The 15,481-nt window shown below is 50.2% G+C and overlaps 2 protein-coding genes across 2 annotated transcripts in view; both read right to left on the minus strand.

Annotated features, from left to right (window-relative positions):
• Positions 1–12,901, minus strand: part of LOC119092325 (muscle M-line assembly protein unc-89) — a 31,114-nt gene extending 18,213 nt beyond the window's left edge. The window contains exons 1-3 of the mRNA XM_037215290.1: positions 12,760–12,901; positions 3,150–3,312; positions 271–412 (exon numbers count right to left, since the gene is read on the minus strand). Of these exons, the coding sequence (XP_037071185.1) occupies positions 271–412 (142 nt within the window). The 5' untranslated portion in view covers positions 3,150–3,312; positions 12,760–12,901. The remainder of the gene's footprint in view (positions 1–270; positions 413–3,149; positions 3,313–12,759) is intronic.
• Positions 2,841–15,481, minus strand: part of LOC119092326 (twitchin) — an 18,387-nt gene continuing 5,746 nt past the window's right edge. The window contains exons 6-7 of the mRNA XM_037215291.1: positions 3,150–3,312; positions 2,841–2,861 (exon numbers count right to left, since the gene is read on the minus strand). Coding sequence (XP_037071186.1) covers positions 2,841–2,861; positions 3,150–3,312 — 184 coding nt within the window. The remainder of the gene's footprint in view (positions 2,862–3,149; positions 3,313–15,481) is intronic.

The following is a 15,481-nucleotide window of genomic DNA, read 5'->3' on the forward strand; positions in this document are numbered from 1 at the left end:
CTCAAAACGATGTAGCGTTGTTATTGTTCAGGACCAACTCCTAGCGCTCCACCTTACTCGGGGCCTGCAAAAAACCATATGTATTTGCAGTGATGAGGCACACTTTTGGTGCATTTGGGAAGTCGCGCGCGCGATTAGGGTGGAGGCGACAAAATGCGTTGATTAACACGCGGTTCCAACCCCAAAGGTTTCATGCACATCACGCATATCAAGACATGCACGAAACCATGCGATTCGTCAGCAGCAGGGTGCCCACGCTCGCGTACTTACTGTTAAAGTTAAGGCCAATTGTCGCATTGCTCTCGCCGAGTTCGTTTTTGGCGATGACCTTGTACTTGCCAGCATCATCGACTGTGGCGTCACGAATTTCCAACGTGGCGGAATAGGATTTTCCATCCTTCTCCACCTTCATCTGTGGACAAGGGACGAGACAAGACAGTTAAGTGTAGCTCAGTGGACCCGTCGGTTATGTGTGAAACACATCATCTTTCCTTCCACCGCAAAATGCGATTTCAACTGTGCCGTACAAAGGCAAAGTCGTAAACTCTGACACTTCCGAATCTCTGCCCGACTCTGTTGATCGGGAAGGCTGAGGCTCTTCTCGGCTTTGTCCGCGTTACTCAGGAAATACACGGAACTGTGAAAAAAGTTATCTTTAACCGTACTCCACAGAAGGATGTTGGTCACTTTTTAATGATTTAATTTGGTGCACCATATAGATCCAGCCAATGTAAGAAACCTCTCCTTGTCATTCCGTTGTGTTTGCTCGCGATCCGTTGCAAATGGCTATCGTGCATACATTTTGTGTGCGGCAAATAACACCTTCCTTGGAGAGACCAACTACGTGAACACACATGAAACTGACTTCCAATAGCCAATCATTTCGAACCTAATATGACTTAGGGCCTCAATGGCAGGCGAAAACATATGCCCTACATTTAAGCACCAAGTGGTAGCAAGTATGCCTCAAGCGGCTTGACTTCGATGTTTTACTGCCGGTCATAGGCCCGGTTCACATAACTGGCTTTGGTTCCCACTGATCGCTTGTTAAAAATGCGGCACTGGTTCTTGTTTTCACTATTTCTGTCCTAAACATCCCCGTATCTTCTGGATTGAAATAAATGTTTTACCAATTCCAGAACGGGGTTTCTGATTTTCACAGGCTCCTTCCAAATACCAGCAATTCCTTACTCCAATTATTCTTTAACAAATAACGGATCTTGTATTCGGGTTCTCATTGTTTCTTTCACAAACATGAAACCATGGTTTCCATTTTTCAGAAACACCAGAGCCTGGTTCTAAGTTGCCATTTACTCCCTCACAAATATCACATTCTGCTTCCGTATTGGCCCATTCGCAAACACCAAGTTTACTTATCACATAACGGTCATTGTCCATTGAACATAAGTCCCTTCTGAATTCAAAACCATCAGGTTCCGATTGTGTAACCAATGCCTTCAGGTGTCGCATGATATACGAAAAGGTGCTTTCATGGTGAAACTTAAAAATAAGGTCATAGGACAATAATGATATCTGAAGAAATTCAGCCCAAACTGTCTGATTTTCTGCCGTCAGCGCCCAGCGTCGTGAGGCGTTCGGCGCTGTTTTGTAGCGATGGGAGGCTATGTCATGCAATGGCGTGTTTCTATCGAGCGTCGTCATTTCAACGCATTGTCCAAACCAAATCGTGCAGGAGTGCATTTATGGGCTGCATTTTCGTTTTAGGTCAACATGTTGGACGTCAGGAACCTGCAGGAGGAGCCCCAAAAGGTTCTGTACGTTACCCATTCCTCATCATCTCATTGATTTCGTACTGTCAAATTTGAGGCAGCGTTATTTGTACATAAATGTTTCATTTACCGAATATGAGACAAATATCTTCAAAGCTACCAGCCATTGATAGAAGTCCTCGATTTTCAGTTATATCCTGCCAGAGGCACCTAACTGCATGATCTATTAACGCGCGTCGTGAGGATGGGCATGGGTTCATGACACAAGTTGCAGACGAAATCCCGGTTCCTGCTAGCTTACTTGATATCGTTATTTACTGGACTTGAGTTCTTATATTAGATCGTTTGCATTTATCAGGCGAGATTTTGCTTCTTTTTTTTCCTTTTTTATTTTTATATTCTTATAAATAAAGCCTTCTTTATTTGTATTTTTTAAAGGCTGTGCTTTGGTTCCTGCCGGATCTCCTGGCAGATTCTTTGATGGACTCTGCCTCATGCTGGATCCACGTGAATATTCCAGGCTCTATCTTGGTTGTTGTCGGATCCTTCGGTTCAGTGCTGGCCTGAACCAGGAACACGATCTCAGAGAAAAACTGATGAATCAGGCACAGGCCTGATTCACGGACACTTTACTGGTTTGCTGCCAACAGGCAGACAACGTCCAATGCCTTATATGGCAAAGACAGTATTTGCGTAACTTTACGTAACCATCTTTATGCCACTATTTTTCATTATTCTTTATATAGCTGTCTTTGCGTAAATATCCGGCATTCGGTCTCTGGGTCGTGACCCAAGTTTGGATCGTTTGACTTCTCTAGTTGGGTTATGGAGACTCGAAAAAAATGAGTCATCTTAACAATAGAAAAAAGCAATTATGTGAATGATCAACACGATGCATGCTTCAATGCATTATCCTCCCCCTCCACCTCTCCACAAAATGGGTCTGGGCACGAAGTGAGTTGACGCTGCTTCCTGGCCAGAAGTAGACTAAAAACCACCTCGCATGACACTTAATGATGGTTCTTGGATGCTGAACTGTCACGAAAGACAGACAGCACAATGGACTGATATGACCCATTTATATGGTTTTCCAAAACCAATTGGCCCTATTCACTTACGTTTAGGCATCGCCTGCGTGGTGATGGCGCTCACACCTTCAATCACATCGCCGATCTCACTCTGCACAAGGCCTCCCACAGTCACCTGCTCGATGATTTCCACTCCACATATCTACATTTGGAGCAGGCGAGAACTGTGCTGCAAAAGCTATCGCAAAATACGATATCACGGAGAACCATCCAGCCTGCTTCATCTTCCCAGCAAACCATGACGTCACGCACGGCCGAGCGACGCTAACTCAGCGGACGTGGGCCGCTGGGAAGCCATCACCGGCGGGCAGCGTAAGACGGCGGTACGTACCTTGTGCCGGGCGGAGTCCTGCACCTGTACTCCATCCCGGAACCAAGAGAGCGTCGGCCGGGGGTCGGCCAGCACGCGGCACGCGAACGTCAGTCGCTTGCCGTCGGGCGCCTGCTCGATGGTCGGCTTCTTGGCGAACGTGGGCGCCAGGCCGTCCGCCTGGCTGTGAGGGGAGAGGGGCGTTAGCAGGCGACCCAGGGCGGGGCGCGGTGCCGGCGCCCGGTGGACGGCACGAGGAGGCGACTGACCAATGCGGGTGACGAGACGCAGCTGTGCAGAAGCTCTCGACAGCCGCGCGGGTACATCTGGGCGGGAGTAACCGTCGGGAGAAAGAGTGGTCGGGCGGGCGAGCGTCATTCCACATTGGGAACAGGCGCACTAAGGTGACTTTGCAGAGAAGAAAGCCGTCTCAAACGAACATCACATCAGCAGTTATGTCATGACATTCTATGGTACGAACCAGGTTCCTGTGCACGTCGCCAGATAAGACCATCAGTTTAATTACAACTACATTAATTGTGCTCCGAATGGCGAGCTTAACGTCCCCGTGATGTGCCCTGCTGCGGTCGTCCCGAGCTTGCTGCAAACGATAAACGAACTGATCAACTAGACGAGATTACAACACTCAAGCCCTTGGATGATGAGTGCTTATTATTTCGGCCCGGACAGGTTGCGTGCCAAGGGACGTACCATGCAGTCAGCTGAACAATCTCCATGATCGCGGGTATCCAGCATCCACTTTTTTTCGTTGCCTCGTAACCACCAACAGAACATGAATTTGTTGCCATAGCAGACAGAATGAATGAAGGCCATCTCAGCAAAACAGGGTCTAAAGGGTCAGCATAACTACGCTGAGATAACAAGGTGTCGTCCGAATGCGTCAGCCATCAACAGGAAAAGAGCCAAGTGGCTGCCTGCTCAGCAGCAGCCGCACGCTATCTTGTTAGTCCGACCTTCCAACGCCAGACGGCAGCAGCTATCGTCTGGTCAGCGGACTTGATGTCGTCTGTTCCGCAATGCTTGGTGACGACGCGGAACAGCCTAAGCCAGCCCACTGATCCGCGAGTGGGACAAAATGCATCGTGTGGCAAAATTTATCGTCTAGCACAATAAATGCGAGCATAGCGAGCGAGCTGATTTCTCTAAATTCGTTGGGGAAATTCACGTTCTCCGAAACACAGCTCCCTGCCATGCTAAGCACATTTTAGTCAGTTTTTTGGCGGCTCGGAATCCAACTTGGCAGGTCATAAACACGTAGGGGGCTGTCCCGTTCGCACAAATAGAAGGCTCCTCAGTGTCCGTCAGCATCCACTCTCCCATCACCTTTGCACAGGACTCCATGCACCCTTGCAAGCCTACGCGAGCAGGCGCGTTTGCGCGGCCAGCCGCACCGGCACCATACGCGGTCTCGGTCACCTCGGTTCCCACTCCCGCCCGCGCACCCGCAGGCTTCGGCGCCTCAGCAGCGAGGTTTCAGCGCTGGAAGGAAAAGTGGAAGCAGTTTGGCGCCAGAAGCCTTTCAGTTAACGCATGGGATGGAGCTACATGGCCTCTGTCTAACCCAGCATCCGTCTATTTCAAAGATATGTCCGGAGCTGGCAAGATTATTCGTTGGACTAACTTAATTCGTGTGACCAAAGTGAAGAAAAGGTAAGAGAAAAACACACATGTTGCATACAACCGCCGTCAAGTGTGTGTCAAATAACCATCATTACAAAGGTATTGCGCAAGTATCCCGACCCAGCCAGACTCCCCTTACGCACAGGAATTCCCCACCTACGGGGGTCCCTTATACTCTCGCAGTGGGGTAGCTGAAAGCGCAAGTCACATCTGGCATGTTGCATCGGTATGGAGCATAGACTGCACAGGCCTGCTGACATACGTGCGTCTATTATCGGAGCCGTGCCCCTGGTCATGTGAGGCGGCTGCTCGGCCGGTGACGTAGCTACCTGTCTTGCCAGAAATCATTGGTGTAGTCAGATTACGCAGAAGCATCTTTTTAAAGCGTGCGCGATGATCGAGTACGCATGGTATCGGCATATTGACTAACGCATTTCATCATCATCAGACCAAAAGGGACCAATGGGTCAACTGATCCACTTCATCAAGTTTACAGAGAAAATACTCGTTGCTTGGCCCATTAGTGCCATCTATAGGCACTTTCTCTCGGCTCTTCTCTCCCACGCCCCTGCTGGCAAGGAAGCCCTACACTTGACTGTTTCCCACTTCTCGGTCACGCCTGTAGACGTAAACACCGCGTTCCAATTACAACAGAACAGCCCTCGGCAATACACACTGCCTTCGATGCGACGCAATATCCTGGATCGTTTAACAAACAGAAAAGATCTGGAATGTCTGGAACATCGTATTCTCATGACCTTGTGGGGGACTGCAGGGGCGGCATCTAGCGTATATATTGTTGAGAGCCTCATGGCATGAGTACGCACGTTCAAATGAGAACCAAATGAATACGTCAGTGGGACTGTGAGCTGAGAAAGAGTGCACGCACAAAACTCGAACAGTTTGCAATAAGTAGTGAGATTGCTAAAATCGGTAACCATTTGGTAAACAATATCCGGTCCGAGTTTCTCGAATATGCAAAGAGCCGCTCCCGGCAGGTTCATCGAATTTGTGTATTCGTCTACTGGTAGATTGATTTAAAACCTTCTGGCGAACAATCATTTCCGCGCCGAGACCAGTAACTGAGTTGTATAGCGTCATAATGGAAGTCCGCACACAATTCGCGCTTACGCAGGCAGAGCTTTGCGGTGTGTTTCTCGCTTCGGATAGTTTTCACGCAATGTATCAGTCTCGCACGCACCACTTAGTGCCAATCATGCAATGCGATGTAACGCCAATTCATCGCAGGAGGTCATGCGGAGCAAGCCCAAAACTTTCGAACCAGAGCTGTCGTATCGCTGTTTCTTACGAGTCTTTGCATCCTACATCCAAACCATCATCCAAATTTCAAAATTAATGGCCACGGAGTAGGCCATCGTAGGTCAGTGTAGGTCCTGTCGCACGGCAGAGCCAGACAGCCGTATCCAACGAGCCGACCTTACCTTCACCTGACTAGACCTTGCACGACAAATTTTGATGATGTTATAACATGTTCTGACGCGCCAAAGCAGACCATTTGTTTGTTCGATTCGGGTTAAAAACTACATAACCATTGATATGTGTTCCAGAAGGTCCCGACGGTCGGAGAAATTGGAATAAGCGTGACATCGTCATGGTCTGCGATGATCACAGCTATATGAATAGGTAAAAAAATAAAAAATAAAAAAAATTTGCTTTTCCTTGTCGAGACTGACCGGAGCTATCCATCGTCATATAATTGCATTCAATCCGTCAACCAGTTCCTAAGATAACGAATGGAGCTTCTTTCACCCTTTCAGGAGGTCGCGGCTGGGGAAGAATCCAAGACGTGCCGGGTCACGAGACTGATGGTAGGTCATTATAGATCAGAGGTCAGTAAAAACGAGTAATTAATGGTCTACACGGCCGCGCAGAGCAATGCGAAGTGTTTGATGTGGCTGCAGCGGAGGATTATGAGGATATGGTAGGATGGGCATAAGCTACAATCAACCATTGTTAGGTGTAGGCGCAAAACATTCCAGAGACTCAAGGCATGCATCAGTTCCGCTCAGGCTAGGAGCCTGAGGTCGCTAATGGGTTCGCTGAGGCCAGTAAGGGGTTCGCTGAAGCCACTAAGGGGTTCGCTGAGGCCGCTAATGGGTTCGCTGAGGCCACTAACGGGTTTGCTTATACTACTAAGGGGTTCGTTGAGACCGCTACACTAGTCTTTCGACATCAAAGGCATCGCTACAAAGTGCAGCCACTCATCAGTAGCAGTCGGCCGCGAATCTTCTGTGTCCGAACGCTTGAATGCATATCCCGGAAGTGCCAAGATCCCCATGATGATAAAGGGCTTCAGGCATAGTTCACACGTCACCACCCATGGTTGCCAAGTCACTTGGCTTATGATCAGTGCGACGGTATTTAGTTCAAAAGACTGGGATTTAGCCAGCACATCATAGACGATACTGCACTTGTCTTCACACCGTGCACACCTCCGGGTGCATGACTCTTTGCACGGACGACAGCAGACTGCGATGGACTGTCGCTGACGCCCCAAATACCGCGTTCCACGCCACGTCCCGAAAAATGCCTGAATTAAATAATTTGACCTCATGCAGGTAGGTCTTACAATGACTGTTTTACGGAAACTCTACGCCGCATGAGTCCCGCCTCAGGCGTCTTTTGATCGAGCCAACTGCCCCAGGATCGCGCATGGGATCCTGGTCAGCCAGCGTCGCTTCACTCGCGGTTTGTTGACGCGCACGGGGCGCCGGCAGACCGACAGCTGCCTTGCAGCCCTGACTCAGCGGCGCCGGAGAGACCCACGCGGCTCACCACTGATATGACGTCATGAGGGGAACAGCAACAAAGCGGCGAAGCTGCCTGCGGTTTCTTTGTGTTCCGCTGCGAAGTCATCGCCGACATTGCCACATCAGTTCCGGCTGTAAGTATTGCACATTTTGCGAAAATGTGCCGGAGCAGCCTCGTAGCTTTCGCTGCGCTTAAGAGCGCTAGGTTCGCTGACGTGCACGGAGCGTTGGCAAACCGACAGCGGCCTTGCATCCCTCAGTCAGCGGTGGCGAAGAGACCCACACAGCTCACCTCTGGCATGATGTTATAAAAATAAGACCAGTGCATATATATATATATATATATATATATATATATATATATATATACGTACACACGTGTTGTTAAATACCTTGGCGTAAGAGCATTTAAACTTAATGAGCTTTTCTGCACTTGCTCTAGTTTTCTGACTCCGGTTGTTTGTTTATCATAGACACTGAAATAAATTCGCCGATGTTTGGCATCTATTGGTTGGGCTGACGTTTTGAAACTACGTATTCCATCTTCGAAGGTATACAAATACAAAATATAAGCGACGAATATATAATTACAGATTAGTTAGGTATAATCAGTAGTGTACAACAATTCGACATTATCTTGTTTAGTTCGATCGTCGAATTGTGCAGATTTTAAATTATGTGGTTGACTTTTTTAGGATCTTGAGAATTTAAGCGGCAAAACATGTGGCGAATTGTAAGATACAACATCTACCGATGCCATCGATCGTCCCTTAATAGGGTGAGGGATGAATGTGGCCTTGGTTTGGTTGTTCACTTCGGTGGCGATGTTTTGATCGTGACAGCCTCCAGAACATAAAGCTTCCCCGATTTGATGATCATGTGATGATTATGGTTTTTCTGATGAGGTCGTCTCTGGTGATGTTCCAGCCGAGTGTTACCATGTGCTCTTTTGGAGCACCGTCAGCCAACTGCATCGTCAACCAGTTTGAAAGTGTGGTAGTGGTGACAATAAGATAGTATGATTGCACATTATGTTATTTAAATGGGTCAAATCTGGCCGTGAGATTATTTCTGTGATGAGCTGGGTGACCTTCCTGCTTTTTTAGTTGATAGTGAGTGTTGTCTTGTCCTGGTTGACTGGCTTGAGGTTGTCAGACGTTATTTCCTTGAGGATACGTTCGTCTGTCATATAGCTATCAGGCATTTGATTTTGATAGAGCAGTTTAATTGGATTTGGCTTATGTCCGATAGCGTGAGCTTCAGTTTGATATCGCGTCATAAAGATGAGTTTCATGGTCGACACTATTGGAGTAGTCATTATTTTTCATGACTCGTTTGATGCGCTGCAGCTCACTGTATAGTTGCGTTGCGTCCAATCAGAGCAGAGTGTAAAGGCTCTTCGGAGGTAGGAGCGCACAACACTGATCTTGTACCGGTCGGGGCACTCGCTGGTGGCACTGAGGAATCGTTCAGCATCTACTGGCTTTTTGTACCTGTTGTCACGAATCGTTATTGGTCAGCAGTAATGTCTATGTCTAAAAATGGAATGCGGTTAGTGACTCTTAGTTCGTAGGTGAATGGGAGAACTGAAGCTTGTTCCGTCGCATTTTTGGTTCGATCAGTTGGCTTCCGTGACTGGCGTTAATAAAAACGTCAACGACATATCGTGCGTAAAATGCGGTACGGAGGGATGCATTTCGAAGGATACTGTTTTCCACTTGACACGTGGAGGCGTTGGCAAAAAGCGGTCCCAGGGAAGACCAAGGGGAACGGATGGTCCACGTCCCCCTGGGATCGCTTTTTGCCAACGCCTACATGAGCCACGACGTGGAAAACCAAGTGATGCCTCAGTGCCACAAGCCAATGCCCCGACCAGCACAAGATCAGTGTAGTGCGCTCCTACCTCCGAAAAGCCTTCACACTCTTCTCTGATTGGACGCAACTACACGTGCTTTCAGACGCCCACACCTGATCACACACAACATGATCGTTCGCTCGTTCGCTTTCAGACCCACATAGCTGTCACGTTTCACTCCTTGGCACCACAACAGAACAACGCCAAGGGCAACTGACCTTGGTTTTGATAATGCAGGCTCGTTGGCAATATTTGGCTTTCCGATGGATAGGACCTCTCTTCACAGACCTTTCATGATTTTGCAATGCACGCGTGGGATGTAAATAATGATTTTGTCTCTGACGTACCCTAGTACGGCACACAAAACGCTGGCAAGTTATTCAAACTCGAGTCCGATGACCTCTCACAATCCATGGTAACTGATCGACCGCAGCACCACGCCCCTCTCTCAATGTACTTGTAATGTTGACTCCAATATGTTTTCACATATCCTGCCAAGTGCTAGTCTGTATCGAAGCTTATGATATCATTACGTGCTCAAAAGCAAACACATATTGATCACCCAGCGATCGACATGCTTATAGTTTCAGCATCTGAGCAGCTGGTCCGTCGTTCTCAGCGATAAATTCATCGACATCGGGTTTCACGACAGGTGCAACTTATTGCGAAAGCACCGAACCCAGTGCCCCACTGGTCCAGATCGGGAGATAATTACGCCCCAGGCGTGGAGCCAAATGTTCCCGAGATAGCTCCAGCGGACCTTGCAGTGATACCGAGCGTAGAGGAACGCCCTAGGCAAAAACGTACCGATCGGCATCGGCTCCAACACGTGGATTGCGTACGCGACGTTGAAAGGATTCATAGCAAATGAAGGACGGAGAAACGTGTCAAACGTGTTAGAAGCGTATCAGGAACGTGATGGTGCGTTATTTCTCCGTCCCTGTATCTGGACGACAATGGCTATTCAAGGCGGAAAAAGTATTATGCCATGCAACGGATGTATGCGCTACGCTGGATGTGAACGAGAACGTCTGTTTCCTTAATACCAGATATTCGATTATTAGCAACGGCTGCAGAAGGTAAACCACAGAAGTTTCAGAGCAAACTCAATCAAGACAAACATAGAAACGAAAATTGAAAGTAATTGAGGTCTGCCCAACGGTGGCATTGTCCCACGCCGCATCACAAGCAGAGAATATAGCGTTGGAACAATGCTGAAGAACCGTTATGGCACACTGAAGCACAGGCTGGAGATTGTAACACAAATCTCGCACGCCTAGGTGCCCACCATTCCAGTGCTTTAAAGTTTACATAAGTTTCTTCAAGCCCTGACTTAAATGAAAACATGTCAGACGAACTAGAAATTTGTGTTGCCTGAATGCACATCAGTTGGTTTCAATCTGATTTGGTGGTCAATTCCGGCCCCCTCTGCCTTGCTTGCTGATCATCTTTCGTACAGTATTGTACAGTCCAAACCATTCATCGGGATTTCCGGACTGCTCACATCCGCGATAACTCCTGCCGGTCTGTCGCTTCGGCCGCCAGCTGCCGCCACCGGCACGCAAACCGCCGCCAGATGTGGTGGTCAGGCCGGCAGCCACCGCAGCTGAGGCGCCGGCCCTGCACCACCGCCAGATGTGGTGGTCAGACCGGCAGCCACGGCAACTGAGACGGCCGGCCCTACACCACCGCCAGATGTGACGGTCAGACCGGCAGCCACGGCAACTGAGGCGGCCGGCCCTACATCACCGCCAGATGTGGTGGTCAGGCCGGCAGCCACCACAGCTGAGGCGCCGGCCCTGCACCACCGCCAGATGTGGTGGTCAGACCGGCAGCCACGGCAACTCAGACGGCCGGCCCTACACCACCGCCAGATGTGGTCAGACCGGCAGCCACGGCAACTGAGGCGGCCGGCCCTACATCACCGCCAGATGTGGTGGTCAGACCGGCAGCCACGGCAACTAAGGCGGCTGGCCTACACCACCGCCAGATGTGACGGTCAGACCGGCAGCCACGGCAACTGAGGCGGCTGGCCCTACACTACCGCCTGTTGTGATGGTCAGCCCGGCAACCGCGGCAACTGAGGCGGCTGGCCTACACCACCGCCTGCTGTGACGGTCAGACCGGCAGCCACGGCAACTGAGGCGTCTGACCTACACCACAGCCAGATGTGACGGTCAGACCGGCAGCCACGGCAACTGAGGCGACTGGCCCTACACCACCGCCAGATGTGACGGTTAGACCGGCAGCCACGGCAACTGAGGCAGCTGGCCTACAGCACTGCCAGATGTGACGGTCAGGCCGGCAGCCATGGCAACTGAGGCGGCTGGCCCTACACCACCGCCAGATGTGAGGGTGGATCATCCCCACCGGAAATCAAGGCAATCTGCTCAACACTGCCGACAATAACGAGGACCAAACCTCAACACGGCCAAGTAGGGTGGCAAATTGTGACTACCGCCATCTGTATGCCAATCGAAGTGACGCGAGGTGGTACAGCAGCACCATTTCAGCCTGACCAGCCTGTGTTAAGAAACCGTGGTGAAAACAATGCCACTAAAATCATTACACCTTTCGGGAGTCGTAGAGTATCTGTATGTCCTTATATAACCTATCGTAATTTTACCAGTGCTGGTGGATTTGGGAAGCTTCTCTGCCGTTTTCTTGAAGGCTTTTGTATGATTGGATAAAACGCAACCAAGCAAAACTAGTCTTTCCCTCCTGACCCACCATAGTCCTTAGAGGAGCCGCCGTTACTGATCCTCACAAAAGGTCGAAGAACGCTTGCAACACTCCCGCACCATCATCGAATCCCTCAAGATCACATAGCAGGGCCTCCTACGGCTGATGGCATCATCACTCATATCACGAGTGCAAAAGAGATGGTGTATTATTTGTGGAAAAAGTACACTCCATTGGCGTTATTTTCCACCCTTGTAATAACCACATACTAAACGGGACGGGAGAGTTCCCATCCCGCTACATAACCAGCTGCCCGTAGGCCTGCCCGCCAGCAAACTTTTCTCGTGAAGAGCTTCTTCAACACGTGGTTCCGCTGGAAGTCGTAAGCGTCACTGACAAACTCGGGGCGACGCAGGCTCACCAAACACAGCCTCTTCCACCTCTCGACCCGACCTCTGGCTCCCCTCGAGACAGACGCACCAGACGTGAAGCACCTGCCACCTCGGCCCAGGTCGCAGACCTCGCACGGGACTGCCTCCTGGACACCAGCGCGCGCAAAACCGCTAGCTGTCCTTGGGTATGGAGCTGGACCCGTCCTCCTGGCCGCCCATCGCAACGCAGCACGCACAGCGCCGGCGACTATTCTACACACGAACGTGGGGCCGACAGCTCTTCCACTTACTCCGTCCTCCATGGACGCGGGCATCGCGCACGGCCGGTGCGCTCGGGCCGGGGCTCGCTGTGCAGTCGGTCAGCAGGCGGACTGCCGACGCATATCGCGAAAGGTCACCGGTCGCGCGAGGTCAGCGGCAGCGCGGCGCCGGGGTCACCCACCAGTCACCCACGGACTGACTGGAGGCGCGCCTCGCCGCCGCCTCGCCAGCGCCCCCGGACCAGGTATTTATAAATTAGATACATGCTTCCAGGACGCGCTGCCAAATGGTGCCATAAGGCAGCGCCGGCGCCGACGCGGCACACAGGGCGACCGTCGGTGCGGTCGGCGGGGGGGGGGGGGCTGCAGGGGCGCGCTTGGGACGGGGGCAAGGGGGTGCACGGGTCTGTGGGTGGATCTACAGAGAGGAAGAGAGAGGGAGAGAGAGAGAGAGAGAGAGAGAGAGAGAGAGAGAGGAGAGAGAGAGAGAGAGAGAGAGAGAGAGAGAGAGAGAGGGGGAGAGAGAGAGAGAGAGGAGAGAGAGAGAGAGAGAGAGAGAGGAGAGAGAGAGGAGAGAGAGAGAGAGAGAGAGAGAGAGATAAGAGAGAGAGAGGAGAGAAGAGATAGGGGAGGGGTTCATGATCCAAAGGTGCTCGAGTCCAGACGGTGTCGGAAGGGCACATTCAGAGTGAACTTAGTGCTTCAGGAGGCGCTTGCGCCGCCCGTGATCAGTGGACAGCTCGTCTCCACGATCGAGTAGCTCGACCTACTGCTGCATGGACCAATGGCCGCCAGAGAACAGTGATCTTCGTGACCAAAGAACTAAAGCAATTCGACAACGACAAAACCGTTGAAACATAACGCCTGCTCCTCAGGGCTACGGCTTCCCAACCCTTCGCACCCCTCTGGACGTCAAAGCTATCTAAACCCTGGTCTGAATGGTCTCAAAAGGTACAGGATTTCGGGCATTTTAAGTATCTTTGGAGCATTTTGTGGTGCAGTCGGCCAGGCGGACTGCCGACGCATATCGCGTGAGGTCACCGGTCATTTGGTTGCTGCGTGTTTTGCACAGCCTCTGGCCATCTAAGCGATGAAATGAATGTTTGCTAGCAGGATGAACAGTAATAAGTTAGCTGGTTGAATTATACAGCATCTGTTGATCACCTCGGAGTCTGTTCACGGTCTTGGATGTCTCTAATCATCTTGAGGGCCCTTGCAATTACCTGAACCCAGCTATCGGATAAGCAGCAGTCCTCCGAGCTGTTGCTGCGGTCTGCCAATTTCAGGCATTTAGTAGTCTTTCATTGCACCTTTACAGTTTTAAGAGAGTCGCGAGAAGATCAGAAGCCATCTTGCTGTCCTTCCGCACACTGCAGATTCCTCTGACCGTGTTGGAGCCCAGACCATATCAAAAGCCTTAGGTTGTGTCTGAACAGCCTTGCCGCAAAGCGGAAGGCTGTAGTCGGCTGACACGTTACGACACACGAACCTTACAAAGCATATGATCGAACGTTTTTCGTTTTTTTCTGGCCATGTCACGGATCACATGACTTTGGCTGCTTTTTTACTTATCCATTTTGGAACGCTCTGGCTGCTGCGGACCTAGTCAGTTTGGGCGCATTCAACCGTCTTGCGGTTCTCTTTACGTTTCCAGCCGGTGACCGCACCAGTGTTCTCCACGCGCATTAGGGGATTTCTTTGCTTTCATGAATTTCTTTGCTGTTTGGGAACCTCTTGACCTTCCCTGATCTCGACTGTCTTGATGACCAGTGGCTTGGCCGTGCGGCTCTTGACAAGGTCGGCGGTAATTCTGACCTTGGGACTCCTCACCTTCTCAACACTCCATGGCGGTCAGGCTGCTGTCGACTTCCTTCGGTACTTTTCCTTATTACGCAGTGCTTACTTAACCTCAATCCCAATGTACGAGATGTCATGCGAAATTTTCAGATGTTTTTGCGTCGTTTTTACAGAGAATATGGCATACGACAAATATGTAGGACAATTAAGGACAAAACATCAAGGACAATATGGCTTCTGTTTTTCGCTTTCCTGTCTTAACAACTAAGCGTGTGGGTGAAACCACGTCACTGAAATTGGTGGGAACAAATCAGGATTGGAGAGTTCAAATTGAAGTCGGGGAATAGCCTAACACTAATACCCTAATATTGCATTTTGAATGGAAAAAGTATGGAAAAAGTACGGGCAGAATCAGTGGAGAAAAAACTCCGTCTTGGGAAAATCGTGGGCATGTGTAATCACATCTCTAAGCTCGGCTGGTAGTGGTGGTGGTGGTGCTGGGGGATCAGAATTACGGTGGTTAAACTGGAGGCACACTTTACAAACTGGAATGCGGAAGGCACACCCTATCTTAAAGTGATATTTTGAACAGGAAGACGTAAAAATCGTGCATTTTACGAGGAAAATGTGTGTGGGGGAGGATAAAAACTCACTTTGTGAATACTGCGGGGGCATGTCCTTCCCAGCCTAAGCACTTAACAGATTCGATAGAACACTTCATGAACAGGGGCGTCTTGGATTATATGGACTCTTATCGAAGGCTTTGTTGGCAAATCTGTAAATGTAGCGAGTTACTTCAGTCGTTATCATGCCAACACCTAAATACTTACGATGATGCCAATTTCACATCAAGCCTTTCGTTGTTCTCTATAAAAGCCAAAGTGGTTCTCTGGCGCTTCGTCACCACCTACCGGCGCTTAACAGATACTACGGTGGGGGTCAGCTTGACTTTCGC

Source organism: Pollicipes pollicipes, unplaced genomic scaffold (genome assembly GCF_011947565.3).
Source record: "Pollicipes pollicipes isolate AB1234 unplaced genomic scaffold, Ppol_2.1 Scaffold_3447;HRSCAF=4054_pilon_pilon_pilon, whole genome shotgun sequence".
Taxonomy (NCBI): Eukaryota; Metazoa; Arthropoda; class Thecostraca; order Pollicipedomorpha; family Pollicipedidae; genus Pollicipes; species Pollicipes pollicipes.